This window comes from Rhodamnia argentea, chromosome 7, assembly GCF_020921035.1.
Source record: "Rhodamnia argentea isolate NSW1041297 chromosome 7, ASM2092103v1, whole genome shotgun sequence".
Lineage (NCBI taxonomy): Eukaryota > Viridiplantae > Streptophyta > Magnoliopsida > Myrtales > Myrtaceae > Rhodamnia > Rhodamnia argentea.
Genome location: NC_063156.1, coordinates 1253140 through 1278639, shown reverse-complemented (window position 1 = coordinate 1278639; position 25500 = coordinate 1253140). Strand labels below are relative to the sequence as shown.

Genomic DNA, 25500 nt, shown 5'->3' with positions numbered 1-25500 from the left:
TATGTCACAAAATTCTGGAGAATCTACAAGTTTTCTCTTTTTTTTTTTTTTTTTTTTTGCCATATTTGACTTCTTGCTTTTCCTTAATTACCCCCACACGTGAATTTATTGCGAACGGATGTAAGCCATTGCATCGGCCTACTCCGAACCCTCGCGTTCTCATTTCACGTAGGATGTGATGTTCAAGCAAAGTTCCGAGGTCGCGCGACATTCTATGTGTATCGCTTCGGTCATTCCTCGACTCGCTTTCGAGCGCGCGCCCACGACGTCTCTAGACCGTGTCCTGTGATATGGCTTTCACAGATGTCTGTCCGAATTGTTTCGGGGCATCGATCGGTTTCATCTCGTCCCGACAGCTTAAGAAGAAATCTCGTGCCTACTTACTTAAGGGTTTGCAGCGGGGGGTTATGAGACGTTAGACGTGTCATTTCCCGGGTATCAAAGAGGAGTCTATTCTCGCGACTTCTTCGGATAGTCGTATCATTTTTCCGGACAATTTTTATGTTAAGAACTGGAAAGCAACTGTGGAGAATGCCAAATCTGCGTGTGGGCATTAAAAAATTTAGTACTAGCTCGAAGGTTCGAGCATTTCTTAACTGTAATGAGGAAGGATGTTTCATGTTCTTGTTGTTGGAGAAGTGCAGTGAGAGTGCAATGAATTCATAATTACTCCGACCATTTAATCGGAGCTATAATTTACTTGAAGGGCAAGAATTAGCTGCTGCTCGAGCAATGGCTATTGGCTCCCGTCTCACGCTCTTTGCTCGTTGTTCTCCGTATCTTTGCAGCTTGCATCTCCGTTTTCCGTCGTCCATGGCCATCAAGGTCATGGACCTCGGGCTCCGCCGTGGAGTGGTGCTTGAGCCGCGGATCTAGGGAAGCTCTGCACCGACGTTCGAGCTTCGACGCAATATGGGTCAAGCTCCGCTTGGATCTATGATCAAGCTCCACCGCACGTCGAGCTCAACTGTGTAGCTCTGCCGTGGCGTCAAGGTCGATCGATGCCGACACCATGGACTCCAGCGACGGCGATAGACTGCAAGGGATTACCTGTGGCTGTGGTGCGCGTCATCCAAAGTAACTACGACGTTGGTCTATCCGCAGCCTAGCCAGCCAAAGCAATGGTGAGAGAGGGCCAAGACACTTTTTGTGGCCGGCGGTCCCCTCCAGTGGGAAAAAAACAAAAAAGAAAAAATAGGAAAAATTAGTAAAAATCTAAAAAATTTTAAAAATAGTTTGCAAAATTGTCCGCCGGCAATGCCACGTAAGATGCCCCACTTCCACGTTATCAATTTGCATCCAAAAATATATAAAAAGACTATATTGGCAAATCGTAAAAATGTTTAGGATTAAATTGACACAATTAAAAGATTTATAACTGATATGGCCGCATTACAATAGATTTAGAGTTTTTTGGACATACCTACAACTATGATATGTATTGATTTCTCCACTCCAAATTACATCGCATCTTTGATATAAGACTTGCTAACCTTATGAGTCATCTTCAATGGCCTTCGCTCCACTAAGCTTGGCACGAACACAACATCCGCCACCTCAATGGGGAGTTACATTATTCACTAGATGCCGATCCACATTGAGAGTCTGTAACCAATCAATCTTAGTCGCTAATCCAATACCTTCATTTTGAGGAGATCGCCAAGAGAATTCAAGTCCAAGCCCATCAACTTATTCAATTCGATTCCCATTCATTTGAGTTATGGGTCAATTAGAATATATTAATAAATCCACCTCACATGCTCACAACACAATTTCAGTTTGCACCTAGCAACTTCACGTGTTCATCTCAACAAAAGCTAAACATTAAGATTTGATCATGCTCAACCGTTTCTTATTACTTCAACCATCTGACACGAGATTATACTTTGTTTCACATCTCGTGTGCATGCTTAATATTCTTCTCTGTACGTCCGAGTCTCTTATGCTTGATACTCTTCCGCACCAACGAATCTCAACCCTAAGTCTCCAACCATTATTGACCTGCGCAAGCGCTCTTCACGATGTCCTTTCCCAAACCGAACCACGATGACAAGTCTCTCTCTCTCAGCCATCACGATGATCCGGTCGATTCGCCGTCGATTTCCAGGCCTAACTTGTCAACATCTGCTTCGATGGTTGAGTCGGGAAACACGCAAGAGTGAGCAAAAAAGTTCCACCCATTTGAAAGACTCGGTCGCATCCACGTATCCTTCGAAGCTCTACGGATCCTTGACCTAATATGGACCAAATCATATTTATGAATTCTTCTTTTTTTTGGCTTCGCTGACGCATTTGACCAACCACTTTAATTAAAAAAAAATTCATTAAGACATACTGGAAAAATAAAGCTTTGTTACTGACAATATTCTTGAAACATTTTGCTAGACACACTTTAATGAGAAATGTTTTAGGGACCATATGTGTCGCATGCAAATCCTAGCTTTCATGCTTGGCCCGATTTTTCGCATCCTAAAAAGGATCCTTTTACTCGATTCCATGTTTCAAATGAATTTGTGCCACCCGAGATAAGTATCAAGATGGGTTTTAAGTTTATACGCCAGAGTTTCTCCCCATGATATTGTAAGTTTATCTTGAGCTGAATCCAACCAAAACATGAACGCAATGTCCTTAACTTAGGATCATTGACAAGCTAGAGTATTTTCCCACCGTATGAAGCTTGGAACTACCACACATCACTCCACGAATCATGTCTTGTAGCTTGAGAATGAAGAGTGAACAGGGATTATATAGTGGATAGTATAGGAGCCAAAACTGACAGTAGAGATTGTGGATCAGTGCAGCAGACAAACAAGTAAGCAGCCATCAAAAGTGGACCGACAAGTTCAGCTGGCATAGGAAAAAAAAAAAACAAGGCGAAAAATTTCATGCATGAGCCAGAAGCTATCGTCCACACTTTTCCACGAGTAGAGTGAAGACAGTAGAAGTCGGATCTTGGGATCTTGGCCCTCGTCGGATAGATCTGGTGGACCTCCCTGTCTTGCCTGGTTCTTAAAGCTGATGTGCTCCTGCCCTTGGGCCCGGGTCGGGTCAAATCGATATCCCTCGTTGTGATATTGATCTTTAATTTTGTCAAATACATGCTTGTCGTGGGTTCTGTTTGCGAAATACTCGTATTCTTATGTAAAATACATGTAATGTGCACATGTGATTTTCAATAAACCTTCTTTTTTTTTTTTTGGTCTAAAAACAATAAACCTTCTATCTAACGCGCTTTTGTTGAACTCGCAGAAGAACACTCTTTTTTTTGTTTTTAGAAAAACGTATTGTTAACGTAGAAAATACCTTTTCCATTATTAATTAGTTATATATTTCCATTAATCAGTTGATGAAGTACCATGTCTATTATTATTGTTGCTGTTGCTGTTGCTGTTGTTGTTGTTGTTGTTGTTATATGCTAAAATTATGATTGTAGAATGTCACATTCATAAGATAATATAGGGGAGAAGAATAGTAGGAATTTCATAACTTTCTACGGCGCCCGCTTTAGTGTCGGAACTTTTTTTCGCTCACTGAACTACCACATAGGAGTAAAATCGATCATTTGAGTGTCATTTTCGATAGATCGTCCTATGTGAATTTTTTCTTTCATTTTTCAGTCCTATGTGGATTTTTTTATTGTTACATTTCAAATTTGTGGCACTCAAGGGCGAGACTGTCCTTGCCCCCGGGCAAGGTTTCATGGTTGGCAAGTGTCGCCGATGACCCTCGCCAGACAAGGAGGAAAAAACAAAGAAAAAAGAAAAATAAGTATAAAAAATTAAAATAAAAAAATAGCATAGGAAGATTTGTCGAAAATGACACTCCAATGACCGATTTTACTCCTATGTGGCACTTAAGTGAGCGAAAAAAAAAAACTATGACATTCGAGTGAGCGAAAAAAAATTATGGCACTTAAGTGAGCATCATACGAAGGTTATGACACCCTTGCTGTTCTTCTCCCGATAATATAGTATTCTTTTGATTTATCAATTGATAGCTCGAAATAATCACATGATTTTATTATACACACAACATTTTTATAAGAAGTTACAATGATAATAGGTACATTTAGATAAACTTTACGATATTAATGTAAATTCACGACAAAGATGATTTTGAAATTTTCTTACAAGAGGGTCGAATTTTTCAACTTAATTTATGAAAATGATATTAGATACATATGGTTTTAATTTTTCTCCCGTATTTTACTAGTAGAGTCATAGGTTCTAATGACATGCTAAATAATAGCGAAAATGATCTAGAAGGGACCATACGAATAACGTTGTGAACTTTGGCAAGGGTTGACGGATTAAACTTTCGCTTAATGTGTTTCGTGAAGAATAAGCGATTCGAAAAATATTTTTCTGAAAATGATTGCTTCCATTGCATATAAAAGTGAAGGAACAAAAATCATTTTCATTATTCATAAAAATATTTAGACATAAATTATTGTCAATAACAAAACGTTTTCCATTGACTACTTAATTCGAGTAATACAATGATTACTTTTAGGAAAATGCTATTCATATCATTTATTTTCCACAAAACAAACAGAACCTTCGCTCAACAATGAAGTCTTTTGCCAGCATAACTAAAATTTTCAATTGCTTTGAATAGACTAATGCTTCCTTCAAATAGTTTACTTTCGAATACGTCGATAAATTATCGACATCCGGACAATGTACATTCAGCTGAGGTGTTTGATTTGAATTTTGACTTTTCACAATTGGCTTCTTCAAAATATCATATTAAATGTGTAGTTAGTGTCGCTCAACACCTTTTAGAATTGCACTCCAATTTCCAATTTTTTTTAATTTACTAGAACATTCTTTTTCCATTTTAGCGGGAATTCAAATATGAACTAGTTTCATATCATAAGCCCATCCCATAGTCCTACGTGGCCCCATTTACAACTAGCCAAGGTAGTTTTATTCAAAACCTCAATTCTGAAATCCTTTTATCCCTCAACTCGAGGCATTTTCCTCTCTAGGATTTCCGAGGATTAAACGAAGCCATGTGACTAGAAACTGATCCCTAAGTCAGATGGATGTCAAGTGATTGATATTATCCATGTAAAATATCTCTTTGCCAAGGAGAAGACGTTGGTTTTGTGATGATCAATGACCTACTCAATTCGGTGATTAGAATGAGAAATGAAAAATTAATGAAAAGTTAATAGCTTCTTTGTTCTAAAGATACGAGAGCATCCAACATTTTCCGTATATAAATTTCGCAACATCAAGTTAACCATTTACTTAAATTAAATTTTCAAACTCACACTGATTTGAAGTGAGTTTTATAATTTTCAATTTTCATTTAAGTATGCACCTTAACAATTTTAAATTGAAAACTGTTTATTTCTATAGTCATACTGTTATTGTCCATTTCTTAAAGACATAATTTGTTTAAAATGCTATCATAGTATATATTAAAGGTTAAGGGTAAGCATGGTTGCAGAGTAAAACCTGGAGCCTGGAGAACCCTACCAAAGAGAACTGATCGATTCCAAGTTCCAGGATACGAAGGTTAGGTTCCAGATTTTAAAAATTGGGGAACCTATTCTAACGAGTAGATTTTGGGTTCTAAGTAAATGCTACATTTTCTTGGTATATGTGTTCACGTCATCCTACAGTATTCCATAATGTCCGATGATGAGTGTATAATTCGGAACCACTTTATCATTGAGACTTTTACTTTATTAATGTTTTATATTTTTCGTGTGTCTAAATATAAGTTATAGTCGGTAGATTTTAGCAGCAGGAGATATTCATTAAATATGATTATTCACTACAATCATTCAACTAAAAATACATATGGAACTTGGGTAGAACATATAACCAACCCCGAAACATGTGACAATGTAAGTTATAGGTTTCAAAATATGTATGGTAGGCTCCAGATTCCAAAAAATGAGGAACATGTATAGATGCGTAAGCTCTGAAACCGTTCACCCCGATTAAGGGTTCGAATCATGACATTCTTTTTAATTTTCTCCTATTTCTTAATCCCATCATTTTGCTTGTTTTCTTATTCCGCCGGTAGTTTTGTTGATATTCCGATTTACGTATGTAACGATTGGCTTACGCGAGATGGCTAAGCAATTTATTATAAAAAGCGAAGATATGATAACGTACCTTTCCCTAGATGGAGACGAATTTTTGAAGATAGGAAGTTCCTCTACATGAATTACAAATTTATGAAACGTATTGGGGATAGATTGCCATTTTCCTCCCAAGATGGGGATGAATTTCGGAAGTTAATCTTAGATGAAGTACAAATATATAAAACTTACTGGGGATAATCTGCCATTTTCCCTAACCTCTCGCAAAATTCAACTCATTACCCACATTCCTTCTGGCGAGTGATCAGCGATCCCCGTCTCGTCGTCTTCCCTCCACGAGAACCGCCATTTCAGTGGAGTGAAAGCCCGCGAAACCATCGTTCCTCCACTGAATCGGTGATGGGCAAGCAAAAGCAACAGGTACTATCGCGCTTCTTCGCACCCAAACCCAAAACGCCACTGCTTACGCCGGACCCTTCAACGTCTTCCCCATCCCCATCGACCCCACCTCCCAAAATCGCCGCCGTCGTCTCCTTCTCTCCCTCCAAGCGCCTCCTCTCTTCCCGGCTCGCCTCCCCGCTCAAGAAACCGAAACTCTCACCTCACACTCAAAACCCTGTGCCCTCTCTCCTCCAAAAACCTCATAAGAAAGAAACACCGGAGTCGAGCTCCAAAAAATACACGCCACTTGAACAGCAAGTGGTGGAGCTGAAAGATAGGTACCCGGATGTTCTTTTGATGGTAGAAGTGGGTTACAAGTACAGGTTCTTTGGGGATGACGCGGAAGTAGCTGCTAGAGTTCTGGGGATTTATGCTCACATGGATCATAGCTTTATGACTGCCAGCATACCAACTTTTCGGCTTAATGTCCACGTGAGGAGGCTTGTGAATGCTGGGTACAAGGTCGGTGTGGTTAAGCAGACCGAGACCGCGGCTATTAAGGCCCATGGTTCGAATCGCGTAGGCCCGTTCTGTCGCGGGTTATCAGCCTTGTATACGAAGGCCACGCTCGAGGCGGCGGAGGATATGGGGGGTAAGGACGAGGGGTTTGGTAGGGAGAGTAGTTATCTGGCTTGTGTTGTGGAGGAGAATTTGTTGGTGAAGAATAGGGAATGCAGCATGCAGAGCGGGTTTGATGTGAAAATTGGAGTTGTTGCTATTGAGATCTCAACAGGGGAAGTTGTTTTTGGTGAGTTCAATGATAATTCGATGAGAAGCGGGCTTGAGGCAATGATTTTAAGTTTGTCACCGGCTGAGTTGCTTCTTGGAGACCCACTTTCGAATCAAACGATGAAGGTAGCTTTCACTAGTTATAATCGATTATAAGCATATCCTTGAGATATTATTTGTTCAGTTACAATGAACAGGGTTTCATCTTCTCTCTCTTCTGCCTTACCGAATGACAGTATGTGGCATTGATATATGTCCATATATTGGTATTTAAACATACATTATATAGTAATGGAAGAGTTAATAGTTTACACCATGGAAGTAGTTGAACCCACTTTCAGAATCCTTTCCTGTTTCACGGGATCCATATCTGCTATATGTTCTCTTTCCACTTTGCTGTGAGAGGTGTGTTTTTTCCATGCAGTGGCTGAACAAGTGTATATCACAATATCCAATTTGTATGAAACATCTTTAGGCTTTTGGTGCAAGATAGGGAAGACTCTGTCTTACTTGCAAATAGGTTATGCAGAACTCATAAATACACTAATCTCAATTCTCTTTTTCACCGCATCTCTCAGTTTGCTGCATAGTAGAAGAAACACACGATCTATCCCTATGATGTATTATTATCGATCACAGGTTACCATCGATGTTTTTGGGGTTATTTAATAATCACAAAGAAAGCTGAGGAAGTGGAGCAGGTGGCTATACTCGGATGGCAAACTAGATGTAGGAGTCGTGCACCAGATTAGTAGACGATGTGGTGTGTACTGCCTATAGAATATTTTCCCTTGTATTAGCTTCCCTGTATCAATCATGACGGAGGATCATCTTCTCCTTGTGTCATTTTCATTATTTTCATGATAATTAAATAGTTTGCTTTCTACTTATCCAGAGTAAAGGACGATTAGAGTTACCTTTTGCCTTGCAAGTTTATCCTTTTGATCCCAGACACATCCTATACTAATTCTTTGACTGTATGGACTTCATATTTTTCAGTTATTACTCTCTTATGCTGGGCCTGCCTCCAATGTTCGTGTGGAGCATGCTCCTCAAGATAGCTTTACAAAGGGAGGTGCACTAGCTGAAGTCATGACTGTTTATGAGAGTATGAATAGCGTCGACACATCAGTTAATGAAATGCGAAGCAGAGAAGACAACGAGAATAGGAGCTCAGCAGTAGAGGTACCATATGTGTGAAGCATTTTGTTTTATTCATTGGATAAGCTGATCATGATTATTGCTTTTCAATAAAATTTGATGGCAACAGATTGTTTTACGAGTCACCAGCAGCTGAAATTTTGTACCTTTTTTCATTCAGGGATGGAACTTCTAGTTTACCTCTTCTTTTTCTTCCCACTGTTGCTGTCCATCTCATGTGAAAATTAGTGATTAGCTTATAATATCCTCAGTTTCTATCACCTATTTTAAGCTTGACATTTTTGGTTCCAAAGGTAATGATGAATATGCCAGATTTGGCTGTCAAAGCATTGGCCTTATCGATGCGTCATCTAAAGCAATATGGTTTTGAAAGGATTCTGTGTCTTGGAGCAGCTTTTCGGCCCTATACATGCGATATGGAGATGAGCCTTTCTGGCAATGTGATTCAACATCTTGAGGTACTTCGATTTTTCTTTATTCATCTCTTCAGCCATAACACATTCTGGCCACCAATCTGAAACTCCTTGGCCCTCCTTTAATAGCAAATTATGGAAAAAGATAACAACAAAAAGAGCTCCCATGGTCCCAGCGACCACGTCTTAGGGGACTTACCTGGTGGTATTGGCAAAAACTCCCACCACCCCGAGGAATAGTCCATTGCACGTGGGAAACCTCGGTTATAAAAAGAAAAAAAGAAAAAAGAGCTCCCGTGGCGCTTATATAGAAACCAAGGCTGCTATAATTTTTATTGGAAATCAAGGCCACTATAATTTGATCAGCCAATTACATGTTGCTGTTCCTGATGGTGTACGCACGTCCTCTGTGATTGTCTGATTAATTTCATTTCATTCTTAAGAAATCCATTGGTTGGTTCTCAAAGATGAGAAATTGGAAAGAGCATATAAACTTACATATGTGGCAAATCAAATTTTGAATCTTACACGGATGATGCTTGGAGCCTTGGAGGAAAACGGTTGTCGATAACTTAGTCTGAAGTTCAGGAGAATGTCCTGTTGAAGTTTTCAATGGATTTTCCTTTTGATCGGAAACCGTTTCTCCTCCTGATGAACTTATATGTATCATAAATGATATTTTCTCGCAGCTAAAGCATTTCCTTTCTTAGTTTCATTTTCCTTCCCCTTGACTGCTGAATATCGCTTTCTTGGTGCCTATAGATCCTGAGGAATAACTCTGATGGCTCTGAGGCTGGCTCGTTGATGGAGATCATGAATAACACTCTCACCATCTATGGTTCGAGGCTTCTAAGGCACTGGGTATTTACCACGGTTGATTTTGAACGGGAGTGCTTTTGTTAGTTTTGTTTGTTAATCTGTATTTGACTGTGTGAGTTCTTTCGAGATGATTTAGGTGACTCATCCTTTGTGTGATAGAAGCATGATTTCTGCTCGCCTTGATGCTGTTGCTGAGCTTGCAGAATCAATGGGGTCTTACAAAGTAACAGGAGATACTACTGTGCTCGATAATGAGGACTGGGATGTGGAAGTAAGACATGCGGAGCTCAATCATTTGCTTTCCTCAGTTTTGACACATTTGGGAAGATCACCAGATCTTCAACGTGGAATAACTAGAATCTTCTATTGCACTGCCACCGCATCAGAGGTAATAAATCGTCTGCCTGTGAGCCAGTCAGAGCTTGTGCCAGTAAATCTCCTTTTTCTTTTTGGCCAATTGTGCGGTAAATCATTGAATTATCTTTCTCCCTCCTAGAAATTTTGGTGTTAAGGACATTCCTCATTCCTTTTGAGGAACTTCTAGGCTTTATTTACCATAGGTAAGAGACTTTTTGAGAATACTTTCAAGCAACCCTTGGGTTCTTTGGAACAATTTCCAAAGTTCTTTAAGCTTATGTGGCAATTTAAGCATCAATTATCTCCTCAAAAAATAATATTAAGGTTTGTGATTGTCAAACCTACTTTGATTTAGCTTTTTTGTTGTCTGCTGACTGGTTCTAAATAATCTCTGTTATAGTTTATTGCAGTCATGCAAGCTATACTGCATTCAGGAAAACAACTTCAGCGACTTCACATGGAGGAAGAGTTCAATAACGATGTCCTGGATTTGAAGTCTGTCCGTTCTGTTTTGTTGAGAAAGTTGATTTTGACTGCATCATCATCTAGCATGATTTCCAATGCTGCAAAACTACTTTCAGTTCTAAACAAAGAAGCTGCTGAAAAGGGGGACTTGTCCAACTTAATTGTGATATCCGATGGCCAATTTCCTGAGGTCAGTAAGCCCTACAAAGATCTACATTTTTCTTTTGTTTGCTCAGGTGCCTATTTCCTTATCAATTACCCTTTCTACATTTATTTATCTGAAACTTCATTCATTTGAAGGTTACTGCTGCCCGAAAATCTGTTCGAGTGGCAAAGGAGAGATTGGAGTCATTGATTGTTATGTACCAGAAGCAACTTCGAATGCGAAATTTAGAGTTCATGAGTGTCTCTGGAACTACACATCTGATAGAGGTAACTGACTTCGGAATTAAATGTTTGAATCTTGGTTTGTTGGCATGAAAAGGTACTCCATCTTGAATTGATTAAATTTCCTCTAGGAACTGAAGTAAAGCATCCTTTAGTTCATTACTGGATTGGGTATATCAGCCAGACATTTGTTTTTGGCCTCTTGATTTTAATGTCCTGATTATGTTGCATGTATTTCATGTTGCAGTGAAAGACATGACATTTGAGTGATTCTGTGGCTCTTGCTTGCATATCTAATATGTTTATATACTGCAGCTCCCTGTAGAAGTAAAGGTTCCTTTGAATTGGGTCAAAGTAAACAGCACTAAGAAAACAATACGCTATCATCCACCCGAAGTCGTGACTGCTTTAGATCAATTGACATTGGCAAATGAAGAGTTGATAATTGCTTGCCGAACTGCTTGGGATGGTTTTCTGCAAGGATTTGGCAAATACTACCCTGAGTTTCTAGCTTCTGTTCAAGCTTTGGCTGCTTTGGATTGCCTACATTCACTAGCTCTCCTTTCTAGAAATAAGGTGAATTGAACAACACAATTTCATTCCATATCCTATAGCTTCTTTTGTCGGTTTCTGATCTCTGAAGGTTTCTGCTGCAGAATTATGTTCGTCCAATTTTTGTCTACGACGATCATCCCGTCCAGATAGAGATATGTTCGGGTCGTCATCCAGTATGTGCTTGTTGACCCTTCAAAACTTTTATTGCACCTAAGTAGATGAGTAATTATGTCTGTTTTAAAATAAGCATTACTACCTGGTTTGGCATATTTAAACTTCATCGTGTATTTTGCGTGTTTTCTGATATTGTAGTATATGCCATGGCGCAAAGTTTCTTTTCTTTCAAAGATTTTAAAAAGTTCGCCCAAATGTTTCAACTGTAAAAGGCTGTTAAATGTAGAGATTGTGGAGGTTAGCAATCTTGTCACCGAAGGATGTGCTTGTCACAAGTTGGTTAAGACCCATATCCTTAAGCTGATCTAGCATTAGTTTACATTACTCTTCCTTTCCACTCCCTCCTGTTGCATCAATTATTACTGAATACGAGTCCGTACTTCGTATGTGTTGATGCTAAAATCTTATGTATGCATGGCTTTTATATGGTTTTGGGCCCTTTTCAACTATTGCGATTGGTTTAACAGGTTTTGGAAACTTTGTTACTTGACAATTTTGTTCCAAATGATACCGACTTGCATGGGGATGGAGAATTTTGTCAGATTATAACAGGACCGAATATGGGAGGCAAGAGTTGCTATATCCGCCAAGTTGCCCTCATTGCTATTATGGCTCAGGTATCTATCTTCCATGATGAGTTAGCATCGTGCACTAACTCTATGCTTCCTTACTAAAAGCTCGTTTCTCTGTCCTGTTAATTTGATGTAATGCAAGGTGAAGTTCCACCTTCATTATCTAAATAGCTAAATGGTAATATTGCTTTATTGTGTATCCCCTCCTTTGCATGCTCTGTCATCAGAAGTTCTTTTAGGGGGTAAATCTTTTGAGGGCTGTTGCCTCATAAAAGAATGCCTTCTGATGTCTCTAGGTTGGTTCCTTTGTACCAGCATCTTCAGCGAAATTACATGTACTTGATGGCATTTACACCAGAATGGGCGCATCTGATAGTATTCAGAAAGGGAGGAGCACCTTCCTCGAAGAATTGAGCGAGGCTTCTCTTATACTCCGTTACTGCACTCCACGTTCACTAGTAATAATTGATGAGTTGGGCAGAGGAACTAGTACACATGATGGTGCTGCTATTGCTTATGCCACATTGCATCATCTTCTAGAGAAGAAAAGGTGCATGACCCTCTTTGTCACGCACTACCCGAAAATAGCCAACATCCAAAATGAATTCCCGGGGTCTGTTGCAGCATATCATGTTTCATATCTGACATCAAGCAAAGATGCAAGATCGGACTCAAGTTCTGATCATGAGGATGTTACCTACTTGTACAAACTTAAGAGTGGTATTTCAGAAAGAAGCTTCGGATTCAAGGTTGCTCAGCTTGCACAGGTTTAGTGAATTCTCCTGCGTATGTTCTCATGTTACGATGCAAGTGCACATTCTTACATGTGTGTTTCGTCTATTGGTCATGTCATCTATTATTCAATACTAAAATTCACATCCATGATAAGTTGTTCATTATTCTCTTGGGTAGATAGAAAAAATGGTTACTGAACTTAATTAGACTTTCCTATTGACCACTAAACTTTGGTTTCAGTCTTCCCATGCACCAAACTTTCAATCCTTTGCAATTGATGCACTTTGGCTGTTTGTCCACTGCAGATACCACCTTCTTGTATAAATCGAGCCACGGAAATGGCTTCAAAGCTTGAGGCTGTCATGAGTAATAGGTCAGAGAATGGGTTGATGCAGACAATGGCTGAACAAGAAGCAGAAAGAGAAAAGAAGTTGAGGCCCTGCTTTCTCCAAAATCTGGAGTATTGGGATACTTTTTATAAGGAATTCCTTTCAAACCTGAGTTCTGCTTTGGAAGAGGAGGACGCGGCAAAACGATTTCAGTTCTTAATTCGTGCTAGAACTCTGGCAAAGCAGTTTGACACTGGATCCTCATAATTTGATCTCAGATACCCAAGTCCCATGAGATTGATTCGGTTCGACTGTACAGTAAGCATACTAAGGACAATGCCTGTGGAGAAACACGAGAGACATGAACAGGGTCAACTGTTCATGATTCTGGTAAATAGGATTAACATGTGTAAAATTTTGTTAAAGAGGCGCTCTTGTTCCTTGTTACCCTATGTTTTCCTCAAAGCATCCCCACAGATGGCTTCGTTTATTTACATGATTTAGTGCACAATGTCTGAGGTGCACATGTTCTGGTGCAGACAAGTGCAATTTTGTACATGTACATGCCTTTCTGTGTTTGATTACAACGTTCTTTGTTTTGACACATCTAGTGAAGGAAACTTCCCAGTAAAAAGAACAACTCAGGAAGCAGATACTGTCATGAGTCTTGACTCGAAGGTTGAGCAATGGCCATTGATCGACCAGACTGGAGGTTCTTGTTTCTTCTTCTGCCGAATTGAGCAGACCCTTTGAAGCACCATCACCTGCTGCTACTTTCTTAAGACAAAGCAAAAGGCTAAAGAACTTCCATTTAATATCCTCCTAATTAGTTATTATATTGTCACAATTCAGATTTAGTAGATCCCATTTGGAGGGAAGAAACGTGAGGTGAGTAAAGTTATCATTAATTCACATTTGAGGTGGAAATATGGAGGTATAAAAATTCGTGAAAGTTATTAGTAGAATCTTTATTTTAGCTAATTGGCTAGGCGAGATAATTCAAGAAGTCAATACTTGCATTCTCAAATTCACGTTTGTTGGCTAATATCCATTAATCAAAATGATTTTGCTAATGAATACTTTGGACACTTATTAACCACCTAATTAAGAAAAGTTTCTAATTTCGAATGCACCATCTCTACCGTGCTAGGGACATTCAATGCATTGAAAGTCGTCGCGACCTTCTTTTTCCACTCCCGAGGGGTCTAGGTTTAATTGGGTGTCAACAAAAGTCGAAAATATTTCATTCATTAAAGTATACTTAACAAGTTTTTCAGAAACATTAGTTAATAAATACCTAAACAAAATAAGAAATCTAGCCATTCTTATTATCCAATTATTCCCTCCGAGCGCCAAAAAAAGTTGCGTATAGTTATCACACGCAAATATAATTAGTGATTTCTCTTTCCTTTTCTCTTTTTTCGTTTTTAGTAACAGTCAAATGAATGAAGAGAACCAAGTAAGCACGTTAAATAAGATTAACTAACATAATGATGCTTAGCATCATGATTTAAGAAGAACCGAGTAGTTAGATAAAACCAAAATGGAATGTCTCTTTTTGATTTGGATGATTGCAAAAACCTTACTCAAAACTTTAATTTCTCACAGCGCAAAAGACTCATTTGTCCTCGTACACTCTCAAAATCTACGCTCAAACCCCCCCTCCCGCTCTTTTTTCCCCGACGACGATAACGACACCCTCGCCGGCCACCTGCGCCCCTCTCCTCGCATCCCTCTCCCTATTTGTGTCGAGATCGTTCACGGCTCGCGACGGCGAGGCCGCGCGAGCTGGACACATGAGCCTGCGGCCCGCGGTTGCCAAGGCCCGGCGAGGTCAGCCTCGAGCTCGCGAGCCGTGCAAAGCTCTGTGGTAGAGCAGAGCTCGGCCATAGCCACTCGATCTGGCCTTGAGTTGGAGCGGCAACGGCAGCACACGCGGTGCAGAGGGAAGACATGGTGGTGAGTGTATCGGGTCGAGTAAGCCTCTCGAACGGGGGAAAGAGCTTGACAATTGTAGGTTTTTAGATAAATGCGATGAGGCTAATTAATATGGGAGGAAAAATGAAGATTCTTGTTTGTAATTCTCCCTTCGTTGTTTTATATTTGTTCATTTTCTTGCGTGATTTTGAAGTGGAAACCAGCCAGAGCGAAAATTCATAACACAAATGCGTCGTTTCGAGCAAGAAGCTGCACGACAGCACTCTGTATTTTCAGCTAAATTGATGGTCTCGATCAGGATTGATGCCGGTCTGTCTGTTTTTCAGATGGATGGTAGCCAGAAGGGACGTCCATGCCTTCGATTCTACATGAACTGTGAGTGGAATGGGGTCTAATGCTTCAGAACCTGTAGATTGATGATCGCCTTGAGATCTTTGATGAGGCAGGCTAGTTCTTCGCATTTTGCATCTTCATCCTTTTAATTTAACTGGACACTAATTCTATTTCACGATTCTTGACTCTTCCGCTGTATATATCGTCCTTAGTAACAGATGGATTATACCGATGGCCTTTCTTTTTTTTTTTTTTTTTGGGAAATAACCTTGTTTTATTTTTCTGTTGAATGGATCAGATTGAGTCTTTACACCGAGCATTGTAGTATACCCTGAATCTGACGTGGGTCTGAGGAGTTGGCATGAGAAACTTGAAGGAAGGGGAGGGCTCACGAGATGCTTCCCCTCCGGTTTCATCGGAGGAAGATTTATTGAATGAAAAGAAGAGGTCTTTTGATGCAGCAGATGATTTGGGTGTTCAATCACGGAAGAAGCACAGGTCTGGTGAAAATTCAAAATCAGATTTGGAATCAGGTTCTGCTGCTTCGGACTGTCGTTGTGAGTCTGGTCTCTCCAAGGCATCAGATGGTGGATCCCATTTTGATAAACGAGATGGTAGTGGAAGTTCTGGAAAGCGGAGGTGGAGTAGTGGGGGCCTGCAAGTGGGGGATGAAGAAGAAAGCGTAGAAGATGATAGGAACAAGAAACGACGAAAAACTAGGTGGTCTAGCTTTGATACACGGATAAAATTGTTAGGACCCCTACAGCTTCCTGACTTCGTCAAAGAGAGTGTACTAAAATCTGACTCCGACCCAGAAATAGTTAAGCTGAAGGCAAAGCTTGCAGATCTCAACAGTGAATTGCAAAAGCCGGTGCTTCATGATGTTCGACCCGTGGAAAAGCGATCCCCTTCTCCTGAGCCCGTGTACAATGATCTTGGCATTAGAGTCAACACACGTGAAGTAAGGCTTCGGGAGGAACTCATTAGGAAACGCCAAGGAATTATATTGAAATTGATCCAGATGCACCCGACTTTCAAGACTCCTCCAAGCCGCAAGCCGTCCAAACTCTTCAAGAAGCTTTACGTGCCAGTGAAGCAGTACCCAGGATACAATTTTGTTGGTCATGTTCTTGGTCCTAGTGGTAATACTCAAAAGAGAATGGAGAAAGAAACCGGAGCAAGGATTTCCTTGAGGGGTGCAGGCTCCTTCACGCGGGGGAAACATGCCTCTGAAAATGATGACTTGCACGTCTACATAGAGGCAGATAATCAAGAATCTCTAGACACAGCAGCTGGAATGGTTGAGAAGCTTCTGATTCCGGTTGACGAGGGAATGACCAATCATAAACGAGCCCAACTAAAGGAGTTTTCTACATTGAAAAATTTTTATCCCAAGGCAAAAGGTCCATGCTTTATGTGTGGCATGCAGAGGCATCCAAATCATGGCCATGCCTGTCCTGACCAGCCACCTGCTTCTACTTATGTCTCCTGCAACACATCCAGCAGCAATGGAAATCTCTATGTCAGCCACTTGCCTCTGACAGTAGATGATGATCGGTTGAAAGGGTTGTTCTGTCCTTATGGCAAGCTTGTTGAAGCTAAATTGATTAGGGACCATAACACAGGGGTTAGCAAAGGATATGGGTTTATAAGATTTGAAAATCCCGCTGATGCAGCCATAGCTTCATCACAACTAAATGGGTTCAAGATGGGGAAGAAGATATTGACCGTAAAAGTGGCCGGAAAAACAAAACTTGATGAATCAATCTCTCCTAGTGTTGTGAGCCAGACAGCTTGGCTAGGTCCTCCGGGATCATTGCTTTTGGAGCCTCAGGGTTCCTGTGCAGCAAGCATCACAAACCACACAACTCGGCCTGGTCCACCAGAATCACTGCTTGTAGAAGCTTCAATCTGCTCTACTCCATGTGTTGCAAACCAGGTGGCTTGGCCTGGTCCACCTGGATCGCAACTGGTGGAACACCAGGCTTCCTTTCTGGAGAGTGAAGCGATGTCTGATCTCCCTTCTCCGAATCAGGACTTCAAATTCACCCCATCTAGTCTTCGAAGCCTCTCAAATAGTAGTAATACAAGTTCCCTCCGTTCATCTAGCTGTTTTTCAGACTGTTTTCCATCTTCATCACCGTGTTCATTGGCGCAGTTCCCTGGTCATCCCGACTACCCTTACTCTAGCTCCTCATTTGAAACTGTATATGAAAATCCAAAAGATTTCCAGACACCAGATAGCCTTGTGAAACCAATAAACTGGCCAACGGCTCCACGTCCATCATAGGCTTAGTGTGGTGTGTTGCTATATCAAAAACATATTGAGTAAATATGAGATAAGTGCTTGTATACTTCTTTGCGCTATTTCGAACAACAGCCAATGTACTCTGCAAAACCTTAAGAGATTACAGTTAACAATTTAGCTCACGCTTTGCTCTGATGTTGAATTCTCAGTGTTCTACTCATATATTGCATGAATATACTCAGTACTCATTGCAGTTGCATCAGTTCTCATTGTAAACTTTTGGCAGGACGAGTTTGACATACTGGATAGCGTCTTGCGCTGCTGCTTGGATATTCATAATGGGGTGTCTTCAAGCAGAGCATTAATCTTAATCCCCTTTAATGGAATTTATTTGCTAAATCCAAATAAGGGTCTTTGATCCAACAACGTTTCCTAAAATCCACTTTAGGATTTGCTTATTTATGCACTTCGTCTGGTTTTTGTCTTCTTTAAGTATGCTCACGGTCAAGGAACTTGTAAATCCGATTAGAAGACATTGTGATTGTTATTTGTGAAAGCCTGACATGCTTGACATTCCAATGGCTAGAAGCACGACATGGTATAAAAACAACCCTGCTCTGCGTTTCAGGACTTGGATCTTTGAGTGATTACTGCCAAGCAAGCATCCAATCGATGGATATGGTTCTAGTCGTTCAATCCGATAAGCTTGATTTGAGCCTTCCGGGAGGTGAATAATACAGTCCAACCAAAATTTTAAGACAAGCACCTGAAAATTTTCCATTTATGCAACTCTAGGAGTGTCATTTCCTAACATTGGCTATGAACTGGCGTAGTTCTCTCGCTTTCCTATCGTGTTCAGGTGACGCCTCAGCATCGGACTCGCTTAAATCGATTACATCAATATGCTGACAACCAAAATGCTTGAATTTAGTAACAGTTGGATGCCGTGGGGAAGGGCTTAAGAGATCGATGACCTCCTTTTCTGCAACACTCGTATTAGCCGAAGAAGAGGGCATGGAAGCATTACAACTGCTTTCAATGTCCAGCTCTTGATCGACTAATGACTCATCATCCAATAGATCAACGGCGATTGCGACTCTCCCATTTTCTGATGTTACGGCTCTTGAAGAAAGTGGATTAGTCTTAGGATTGCTGCCATTTTCGGAGTTGATTTCGAGCAACAGTTGCTGGAGCTTCAGATCAAGCTCTGCAAGCGACAACTCGCTCTTCAATTTTCTGGGTCTTGGCTTATGACACTTCTGTTTTTTCTGCTGAGCTATTTTCGCCTTGAACTCCAGGATCTTTTCAGGACAAGCACTATAGGACGAATGAAAAATTGAAAATAAGAGAGGAGAAATAGAGTAAATGTGAGAGAGAGTTGGTTAAAAAGCATGAGTCAGCAACACAGGTCAAAATGATAGAAAAACCATAAGTTATGTGATCCAGCATTCCAGTATGCCGTCTATTACCATAAGTATGAATAGAAGATGCACAAAGCAGCATGAAGTACCTCACCTTTCCAAAAGATCAGCAGGCACGATGCTAGTTTCAAGTCCGTCCAAGTGCTCCCATGAGACCTCAAAACATTCTACACCGAGAAGTTTTCTCTGCTTGATGATTCCAGACACAGGACATTTGACAGGAATCTGTAATTCGAAAGTACTTATTTCTTGAAATGAAAATGGAGCATATTCTCGATGATTCAACAAATAAGGTCCTGTTGAATTAATAAGTTTATCACCATACAAAATGAGGAAAATTAAGAAGCACAGGGCATTATTGCAAAGGTAAGGATCACACTTCATATAGCGGAAGCTCAACCCCAAGTTCTGAAGATGTCGACCGCAATTTGGCAAACCTCCTTAAATCTCTCTCTGCAATCTTTGGTAGGATATACTCATCTGAGGACAACCACAACAACATGAGCATGCAAATCTATGTAATATAAGGCCGTGTGTGCACACGCTAACAGGAGAGCACGAATGTACATAGAAAACATCAGTACATCTACATGTGAGAGTGGATACAAAACCTGTTTTCTCAGGAGGCCACTCAAACATCTCAGCACATACTTCTTGAAATTTAATACGTTGAAAAGGATGATTTGCAAGGACCCTACAAAGGTTGAACTAGTTAATTGCTATGATCATCGTTACACAAAATTTGGAAGGAAAAACAAAAATGCAAATCAAGTAGCTCAAACGTTTTGCATCTTTTCTCCCTTCTGCTCCATTAATTGACAAAGGGTCGCTTTGGCTCATAATGTTTTAACTTTCAGCTATTCACTTGCTACAAGAGTCCCAATTAATGGTCATGTGCAACCCATGAAATGCATGATTAGGGGCAACTTAGCTAACTTATAAACCTTGTGATCTGCTTAGGCAGTTTTGAAGTTTCAGACAAAATTTACAAACAGTCCATGAAAAGAAGGCAAAAAAGTCCAATAGAAGCTGAAAACATATTTCACTGGATCATGCAAACAAATCAGAACATAGATCAACAATAGTCCTGCCATCTCTTTGCATACTTATTTGCTCAAGTCAAAAGCAATCGCAATAGTTTGATAGGGATAAGGAAGAATAAAAAGCATGATCTACTTATGAGATTAAGTGTGCCGTACTGGGAAGGATATTCTCTTGCAACACCCACATCAGACCTCTCTAACTACTGAAATCTTAAGTGCAGCCTGATTGCATCACAATATCATACAGTCTTTCTGTGAGTCTTCGTGGTGGTAAAGCTACATGGATTCATCATGCAACGATAATATTCTACTGATTTTCCAACTCACTCTAAGTATGCGGAAGAACAACTCTGTGAAAGATGGAAACATGCCTTCTTACCTGTAGACAGCTTCAGAATCTGCAGAGTGACACTTTGGCCTAATATATGCATCAATAACTTGCAAAAATTGTTCATTTCCTTGAGATTTATGCTTACTACCTATCACAGCCATAAAAAATATTCAATTCTATGTTGAATTGCAAAAACTGGCAATATATAACAACTGCTTACTAAAAGCACATAGATATATGAAAAATCACTGCAGGATAAGCCTTCAAAGATCTCCTCATTCTTCAGATTACAGCGAAAAGAAATTGGTAAGAACCTAGAATGCGAAAGAACAAATTACCACAATTAACTTCATCTTTTGAGCTATAAAATTTTAAGAAATATCGGCATGTTTGTATAACCATTTGAAAGGTACAGGAAAAGCTGAAAGTCCTGTACAAATCACTCGCGCATCTTTCCTATATTAAGTCGAGGAAAACTACAAGTAAAGATTTCTGACTCTTTCATGATAATCATAGTTCTTTGTCTGCTAAAACTACGAATGCTTAATAGCATCGCATCAAGTTCCAATTACATACCATTGACATCAAACTCATTAGGCAATGAGTTTTCCTTATCATTTGGCTCATGCAGCTTCTGCTGTTTCTTTGAACCTTTTGTCTTCTTTAGAATGGGCAATCCCCCATATGCAATCTTTTGAAGGACCCCATTGTCTCCAGCTGATTTTACTATCTGACATGCCGACTCCTATATCAAGCAAGAGTAAGCACGTCATGAATAAATATCCATTATAATTGTGGTCTCAAAGTAACCATAGCGAGAACCCACAGTAGCTAAGAAGAACAGATATCTGAAACTCACTGGACCAAAACCACGAACTCCATGGGAATAGTCACTCCCCAGAAGCAGGGCAAGAGCAATCTGAAAATCACAACTCGCTGAGTTAACCAAAGAGGTAACAAATAATAACTGAGGGAAGATTGCAACATAGTTTATGGCTGCAGGCACACGCCAAAACGAAATCACCACATAGCCTTATCTGTCCATCATGTGCAAGGTGACAAATGTCTAGAGGTACTTCAAGAACAATGAAGAGAGTGACATATCTCATGAGCAGATGCACGACCAATAAGAAAATTACCAACGAGTTTCTTCCAAATCCAAGCTGTCTCTCTATGTCTTTCATTTCATAACAGATAACATAACCTCCATCGCCTAATTCACACGGCAACTTTCGTTGTTATTTGAACATAAAAATTTAATAACAAGTCTCTCTTTCTGGAAAAAACAATACAAGGGTACTTAAATATATACTTACCAAGGCAAATGTCTCTGTAAACAGTCTTTGCTCCAAAGAGGAAAACATCTGAATCGGAGGTGAAGCATCCATCCTAATAATTGCAGCAAAGTCATGGCAATAGCAAATATACTGGTAGGACTACTACTGAAGATCTCTAGTGCAAAATTGGTGATTCAAAGATGAAAGAGGATTTGTGCTCACACAATGTGATTCTGAGTTTAACAGTGCACACTGAGCTTCAGCTTCCTCCATCCTGAATAAAAGGTGATGACAAGTTAGCAAGAAGTTCCATCACTATGTCGGAAGTAGTTTCTAGACAACTCATCTATTTCTCCGTAAATCTATAATCCCTAATGCTTAGAAGTTAAAATATTCTTTCACAAAGAGCTAAGGCAATCAATAGTTGCTGAAAAGCACTTTTTTGCCAGAGTGTTTGTAAAGAAAAAACTGAAAACAAAAGTTTCCATTAATCACGTTAGCACTGGAGGGTAAGGCATCTATTATGCAAAACGATGTATGGAGTGCAAATACATGTGCAGGTGTATATGTTACACTTGTTACATCTCATGGGAAAATAAAAGGCTTTGTTAAGTGTGATCTCCACGTTTTTTTGTGAACGAACACTTGCTGCCTTACTACTAGAGTGGTTCCTAGCTTCCTATAAGTAATATTAAGTACCACGAAAAACCTTACCCATCTAAGCAAGGAATTCCAAGTGCCATCCCCAATACCTTTGCCTCTTTGATCATGCGTGAGAACTCGGAGCCCATGTTTCTTTTCAGTGAAGCTAAGTTCTGTAGATTTGTTTCATCTCGATTAACCTGTCCTCACTGAGGTTAGTATGAAAACACAATGCAAAGGATGTCCAAAGATCATACAGTTTGGATCAGGGGAGATAGAACAATAACGCAAAGTACATTAGACAGTTAACGATACCTCAATTCCCGAATTTAGACGACGCCTGTAAGTGGATAGTTTTATTGCAGGAATGGATCCATCTGAATAAAAGAAAGATCATGGCTCAAATACTCAGTACATTTCTTCTAGATGAACCAGTGAAAATGGCGCAATGTGACATGCTATGAGATGAAACAAGGACGACTTTTCTTAGTTAGAAAAAGGAGAGAAGAAAAGCATCTCATCTAAACAAAAATCCAGTTTTGTGTGGTCATGAAACACAGAGTGATGACAAAAAGAGGAACTTTCACAAAACTTTTATGCCGAAACTTTCGATTGCGCGCATAAGAGAACCTTCTCGGCAGATGGAGTCATTTGGTCCATGATCTATTGTGTGGCACGAAAATCGACAAATGAAGCTTCACTACAGTAACCTTCAAGGAATTAAAGTACCCACCTATAGCTTGGCAGGGATTGGCAAAGTAAAGAGGCAAGGAGAAGCAAAACTTTCGACCACAAACAAGCAGTGAACTTCACTTGTTAAGAACAAAAGGGTAAGGGTAAAAGTCCGAACCTGTGACGAAAATGAGGCTACAGTTGAGAGCAATGAGAGCTCTGAGTCGGTGAAAGAGGCCCTTGAGATAAACCTTTTCCTTCATACAATTGTGGTATTTGCTCACGTTTTGCAGTTGAACCATCCAACACGAGAGATCGATGCACATTCTCTTGTTCCTGCTCCAATTGAACAACCTTCGATGACATATATATGCACACAGAAGCAGCTCGACGCAGGGAGAGAGAGAGAGAGAAGAAGCTCACTGAAGGTGGTGAAGAGGGATGGTTTTCTTGCACGATTCCAAGATGTCCCACAAATTCTTCACTCCCATGCTTGCGCTCTCGCTGAGACAAGCGAGCGACTTTCAAAACCTTTCGACGAGAACGCATAGTCTGGAGTTTTTCAAAAGAAGCGAGAAAAGCGGAGAGCAGTTCATGGGCCGGTTGAACTATTTGGGCCGGACCGATCTACCGAACCGGCACAGTCGCCACAGGAGAAGCAACTAATCGGGCCGGGAAATTTTTTTTGTACGGGTAGAGCCTGAGCTTACTGAAAAATATGAATACTTTAGAAATAAATAAAAAAAAACTCTCCTGTTTTTTTTTTTTTTGTATGTGATTGATCACGAGTTTAGTAACGGTTTCAGTTTAGAATGTTTGTGGTTGCTCCACTCGTCCGTGCAAAAATTGTTAGAAAGTAATTCTTTAAGAATATTGCATTTGAATCTTAAAAATTGCGAAATGTCGGTTAAAATACTGCTCGGTAGTTAAAATCTTAGGGCAAATTAGACGTGCCGTTTGTTTTTGTGAAAAAGTAGATGATTTGAAAAATATTTTGCTAAAAAATGATCGCTTATATCTCTTTAAATGATTTATCGATGGAAAATATTGTATTTTCTGCGGCAAATTATATCTAAATATTTTTTTCGACAATGAAATTATTTTTGGTTTATTCATATTCATAAGCAATACGAGTGAGCAATTTTCAGAAAAAAAAAATTCAAATTAGTTTTTTTCCGAAACAAACAGAGCCTTGACGAGAAAAAGAAATTTCAACAAATGTCTCGGATTCTCATAGATGTGTCTTTTTTTTCTTCTCTCGATGCTCGCAACTAAACAAAACGTGACATAAAAAATAAAAAATAAAAATAAAAAAAACCAGGCGTTGGCCTGGAATCAACAAGTATTTCTTCTTCATTTTCGTTCTTATCTTCTTCTTTTCTTTGAAAAAACTACACAAACAATTTTTGAACTTTGCGTGCGATATCATTTTGAGACTTTTTAATTGATTCGATGTAACCCTTGATTTATTCTTAAATGTTCAAATAACTTAAAGACATTTTATAATGTTCAGTATTATCCATCATCGAGATTTGCTAATGTGAATTTTAGGCCAATGAATTCTAACGATTAAAATAGTAGATGCGGACGGTCTACATGGGAGAATTACCAAAAAAATTATAAATTTATTGTAATTGTGTCAATTTAATCCTTTTGTTTTTTTTGCTAATTGAGTTCTAAAATTTTTGCAATTATGTCAATTCAGTCCATTTAGTCGGCCGGTGCAAACTTGGCGCTACTGATGCTAACGTGACAAATTTTTAGTAATATTTTTTAAAAAAATTAATAACTTTTTTGTCTTTATTTGTTCTTGTTCTTTTTTAGGGTTTGGGCCGGTAGCCCTACCGGCCACCCCTCGCTGCGGTTGGGCGAAGGTCGCAAGCCCCTACCCAAGGGCCGGCAGAGGTCGCCGCTTGCCTCCTACCTCCCAAATCCTAAGAAAAAAGAAAAGAAAAGAAAAAGACAGAAAAAAATTATTAAAATTTCAAAATATTATTAAAATTTTGCAACGCCAACGTTGATCGGTTAAATGGACTGAATTGACACAATTACAAAAAGTTTAGAACTCAATTAGAAAGAAAATTAGGATTGAATTAGTATAATTACAATAAATTTAGAATTTTTTTGGTAATTTTCAAGTCTTACACTATCATATAATCAATTTTAATGTATATGTACATGATACTCGGTCTCTTTCACAAAATAAGAAAAGAAAAGAAAATCAATTATTAGATGAGAGAACCCTCCGATCTCCTTCTTCTTGGAGCACGGCCCATGGTTTCCCCTATCCATGCCGACGCACTCCGCATCAAACATGTACATGAAACCTTAATTTTAAGCAACAGATTTTGTTTTTCTTCTAACCTTAATTTATGTTTCGGGAAGAATAAAAGCAGG

General features: G+C 39.6%; 3 protein-coding genes across 6 annotated transcripts; 2 read left to right on the top strand and 1 right to left on the bottom strand.

The window, feature by feature from the left end:
- The first annotated feature begins 6285 nt into the window (after nt 1-6285).
- LOC115745267 (DNA mismatch repair protein MSH3) lies at nt 6286-13802 on the top strand. The gene is made up of 12 exons (XM_030680720.2): nt 6286-7357; nt 8231-8416; nt 8686-8850; nt 9568-9666; nt 9761-10012; nt 10382-10636; nt 10747-10878; nt 11149-11409; nt 11490-11561; nt 12030-12179; nt 12431-12901; nt 13175-13802. The coding sequence occupies exons 1-12, from the start codon at nt 6461-6463 to the stop codon at nt 13463-13465; spliced, it is 3231 nt and encodes a 1076-aa protein (XP_030536580.1). The 5' UTR covers nt 6286-6460; the 3' UTR covers nt 13466-13802.
- A 1034-nt stretch (nt 13803-14836) lies between these two features.
- On the top strand, nt 14837-17910 carry LOC115745291 (splicing factor-like protein 1). Of its 3 annotated transcripts, XM_030680780.2 has the most exons (3): nt 14837-15630; nt 15766-17773; nt 17809-17910. In XM_030680780.2, exon 2 carries the CDS (start codon nt 15831-15833, stop codon nt 17757-17759), a length of 1929 nt encoding a protein of 642 aa, XP_030536640.1. In that variant the 5' UTR covers nt 14837-15630; nt 15766-15830; the 3' UTR covers nt 17760-17773; nt 17809-17910. The 3 variants fall into 3 exon arrangements, with proteins under 3 accessions (XP_030536640.1, XP_048138237.1, XP_048138236.1); XM_048282280.1 differs by having other exon boundaries at nt 14837-15589; nt 15765-17910; XM_048282279.1 differs by having other exon boundaries at nt 15766-17910.
- Nucleotides 17911-18468: 558 nt separating this feature from the next.
- LOC115745307 (single-strand DNA endonuclease 1) lies at nt 18469-23684 on the bottom strand. Of its 2 annotated transcripts, none has more exons than XM_030680791.2 (14): nt 23527-23684; nt 23282-23439; nt 22747-22808; nt 22504-22631; nt 22012-22063; nt 21829-21901; nt 21652-21725; nt 21372-21431; nt 21089-21257; nt 20561-20660; nt 19750-19832; nt 19518-19618; nt 19233-19363; nt 18469-19034 (listed from the first exon to the last, which is right to left on the bottom strand). In XM_030680791.2, exons 1-14 carry the CDS (start codon nt 23592-23594, stop codon nt 18518-18520), a joined length of 1776 nt encoding a protein of 591 aa, XP_030536651.1. In that variant the 5' UTR covers nt 23595-23684; the 3' UTR covers nt 18469-18517. The 2 variants fall into 2 exon arrangements, with proteins under 2 accessions (XP_030536651.1, XP_030536659.1); XM_030680799.2 differs by having other exon boundaries at nt 20561-20661; nt 21108-21257.
- Between the last annotated feature and the right edge of the window lie 1816 nt (nt 23685-25500).

Coding starts and splice junctions, on each gene's coding strand:
- LOC115745291 (XM_048282280.1), top strand. CDS start 15,831: ATGAGAAACTTGAAGGAAGGGGAGGGCTCACGAGATGCTTCCCCTCCG.
- LOC115745307 (XM_030680791.2), bottom strand. CDS start 23,594: ATGGGAGTGAAGAATTTGTGGGACATCTTGGAATCGTGCAAGAAAACC. Junction 22,064..22,503: donor GGAATTCCTTGCTTAGATGG/GTAAGGTTTTTC, acceptor CCTTTTATTCAG/GATGGAGGAAGCTGAAGCTC. Junction 21,902..22,011: donor TAAACTCAGAATCACATTGT/GTGAGCACAAAT, acceptor TGCAATTATTAG/GATGGATGCTTCACCTCCGA.
- LOC115745267 (XM_030680720.2), top strand. CDS start 6,461: ATGGGCAAGCAAAAGCAACAGGTACTATCGCGCTTCTTCGCACCCAAA. Junction 7,358..8,230: donor TTTCGAATCAAACGATGAAG/GTAGCTTTCACT, acceptor CATATTTTTCAG/TTATTACTCTCTTATGCTGG. Junction 8,417..8,685: donor ATAGGAGCTCAGCAGTAGAG/GTACCATATGTG, acceptor TTGGTTCCAAAG/GTAATGATGAATATGCCAGA.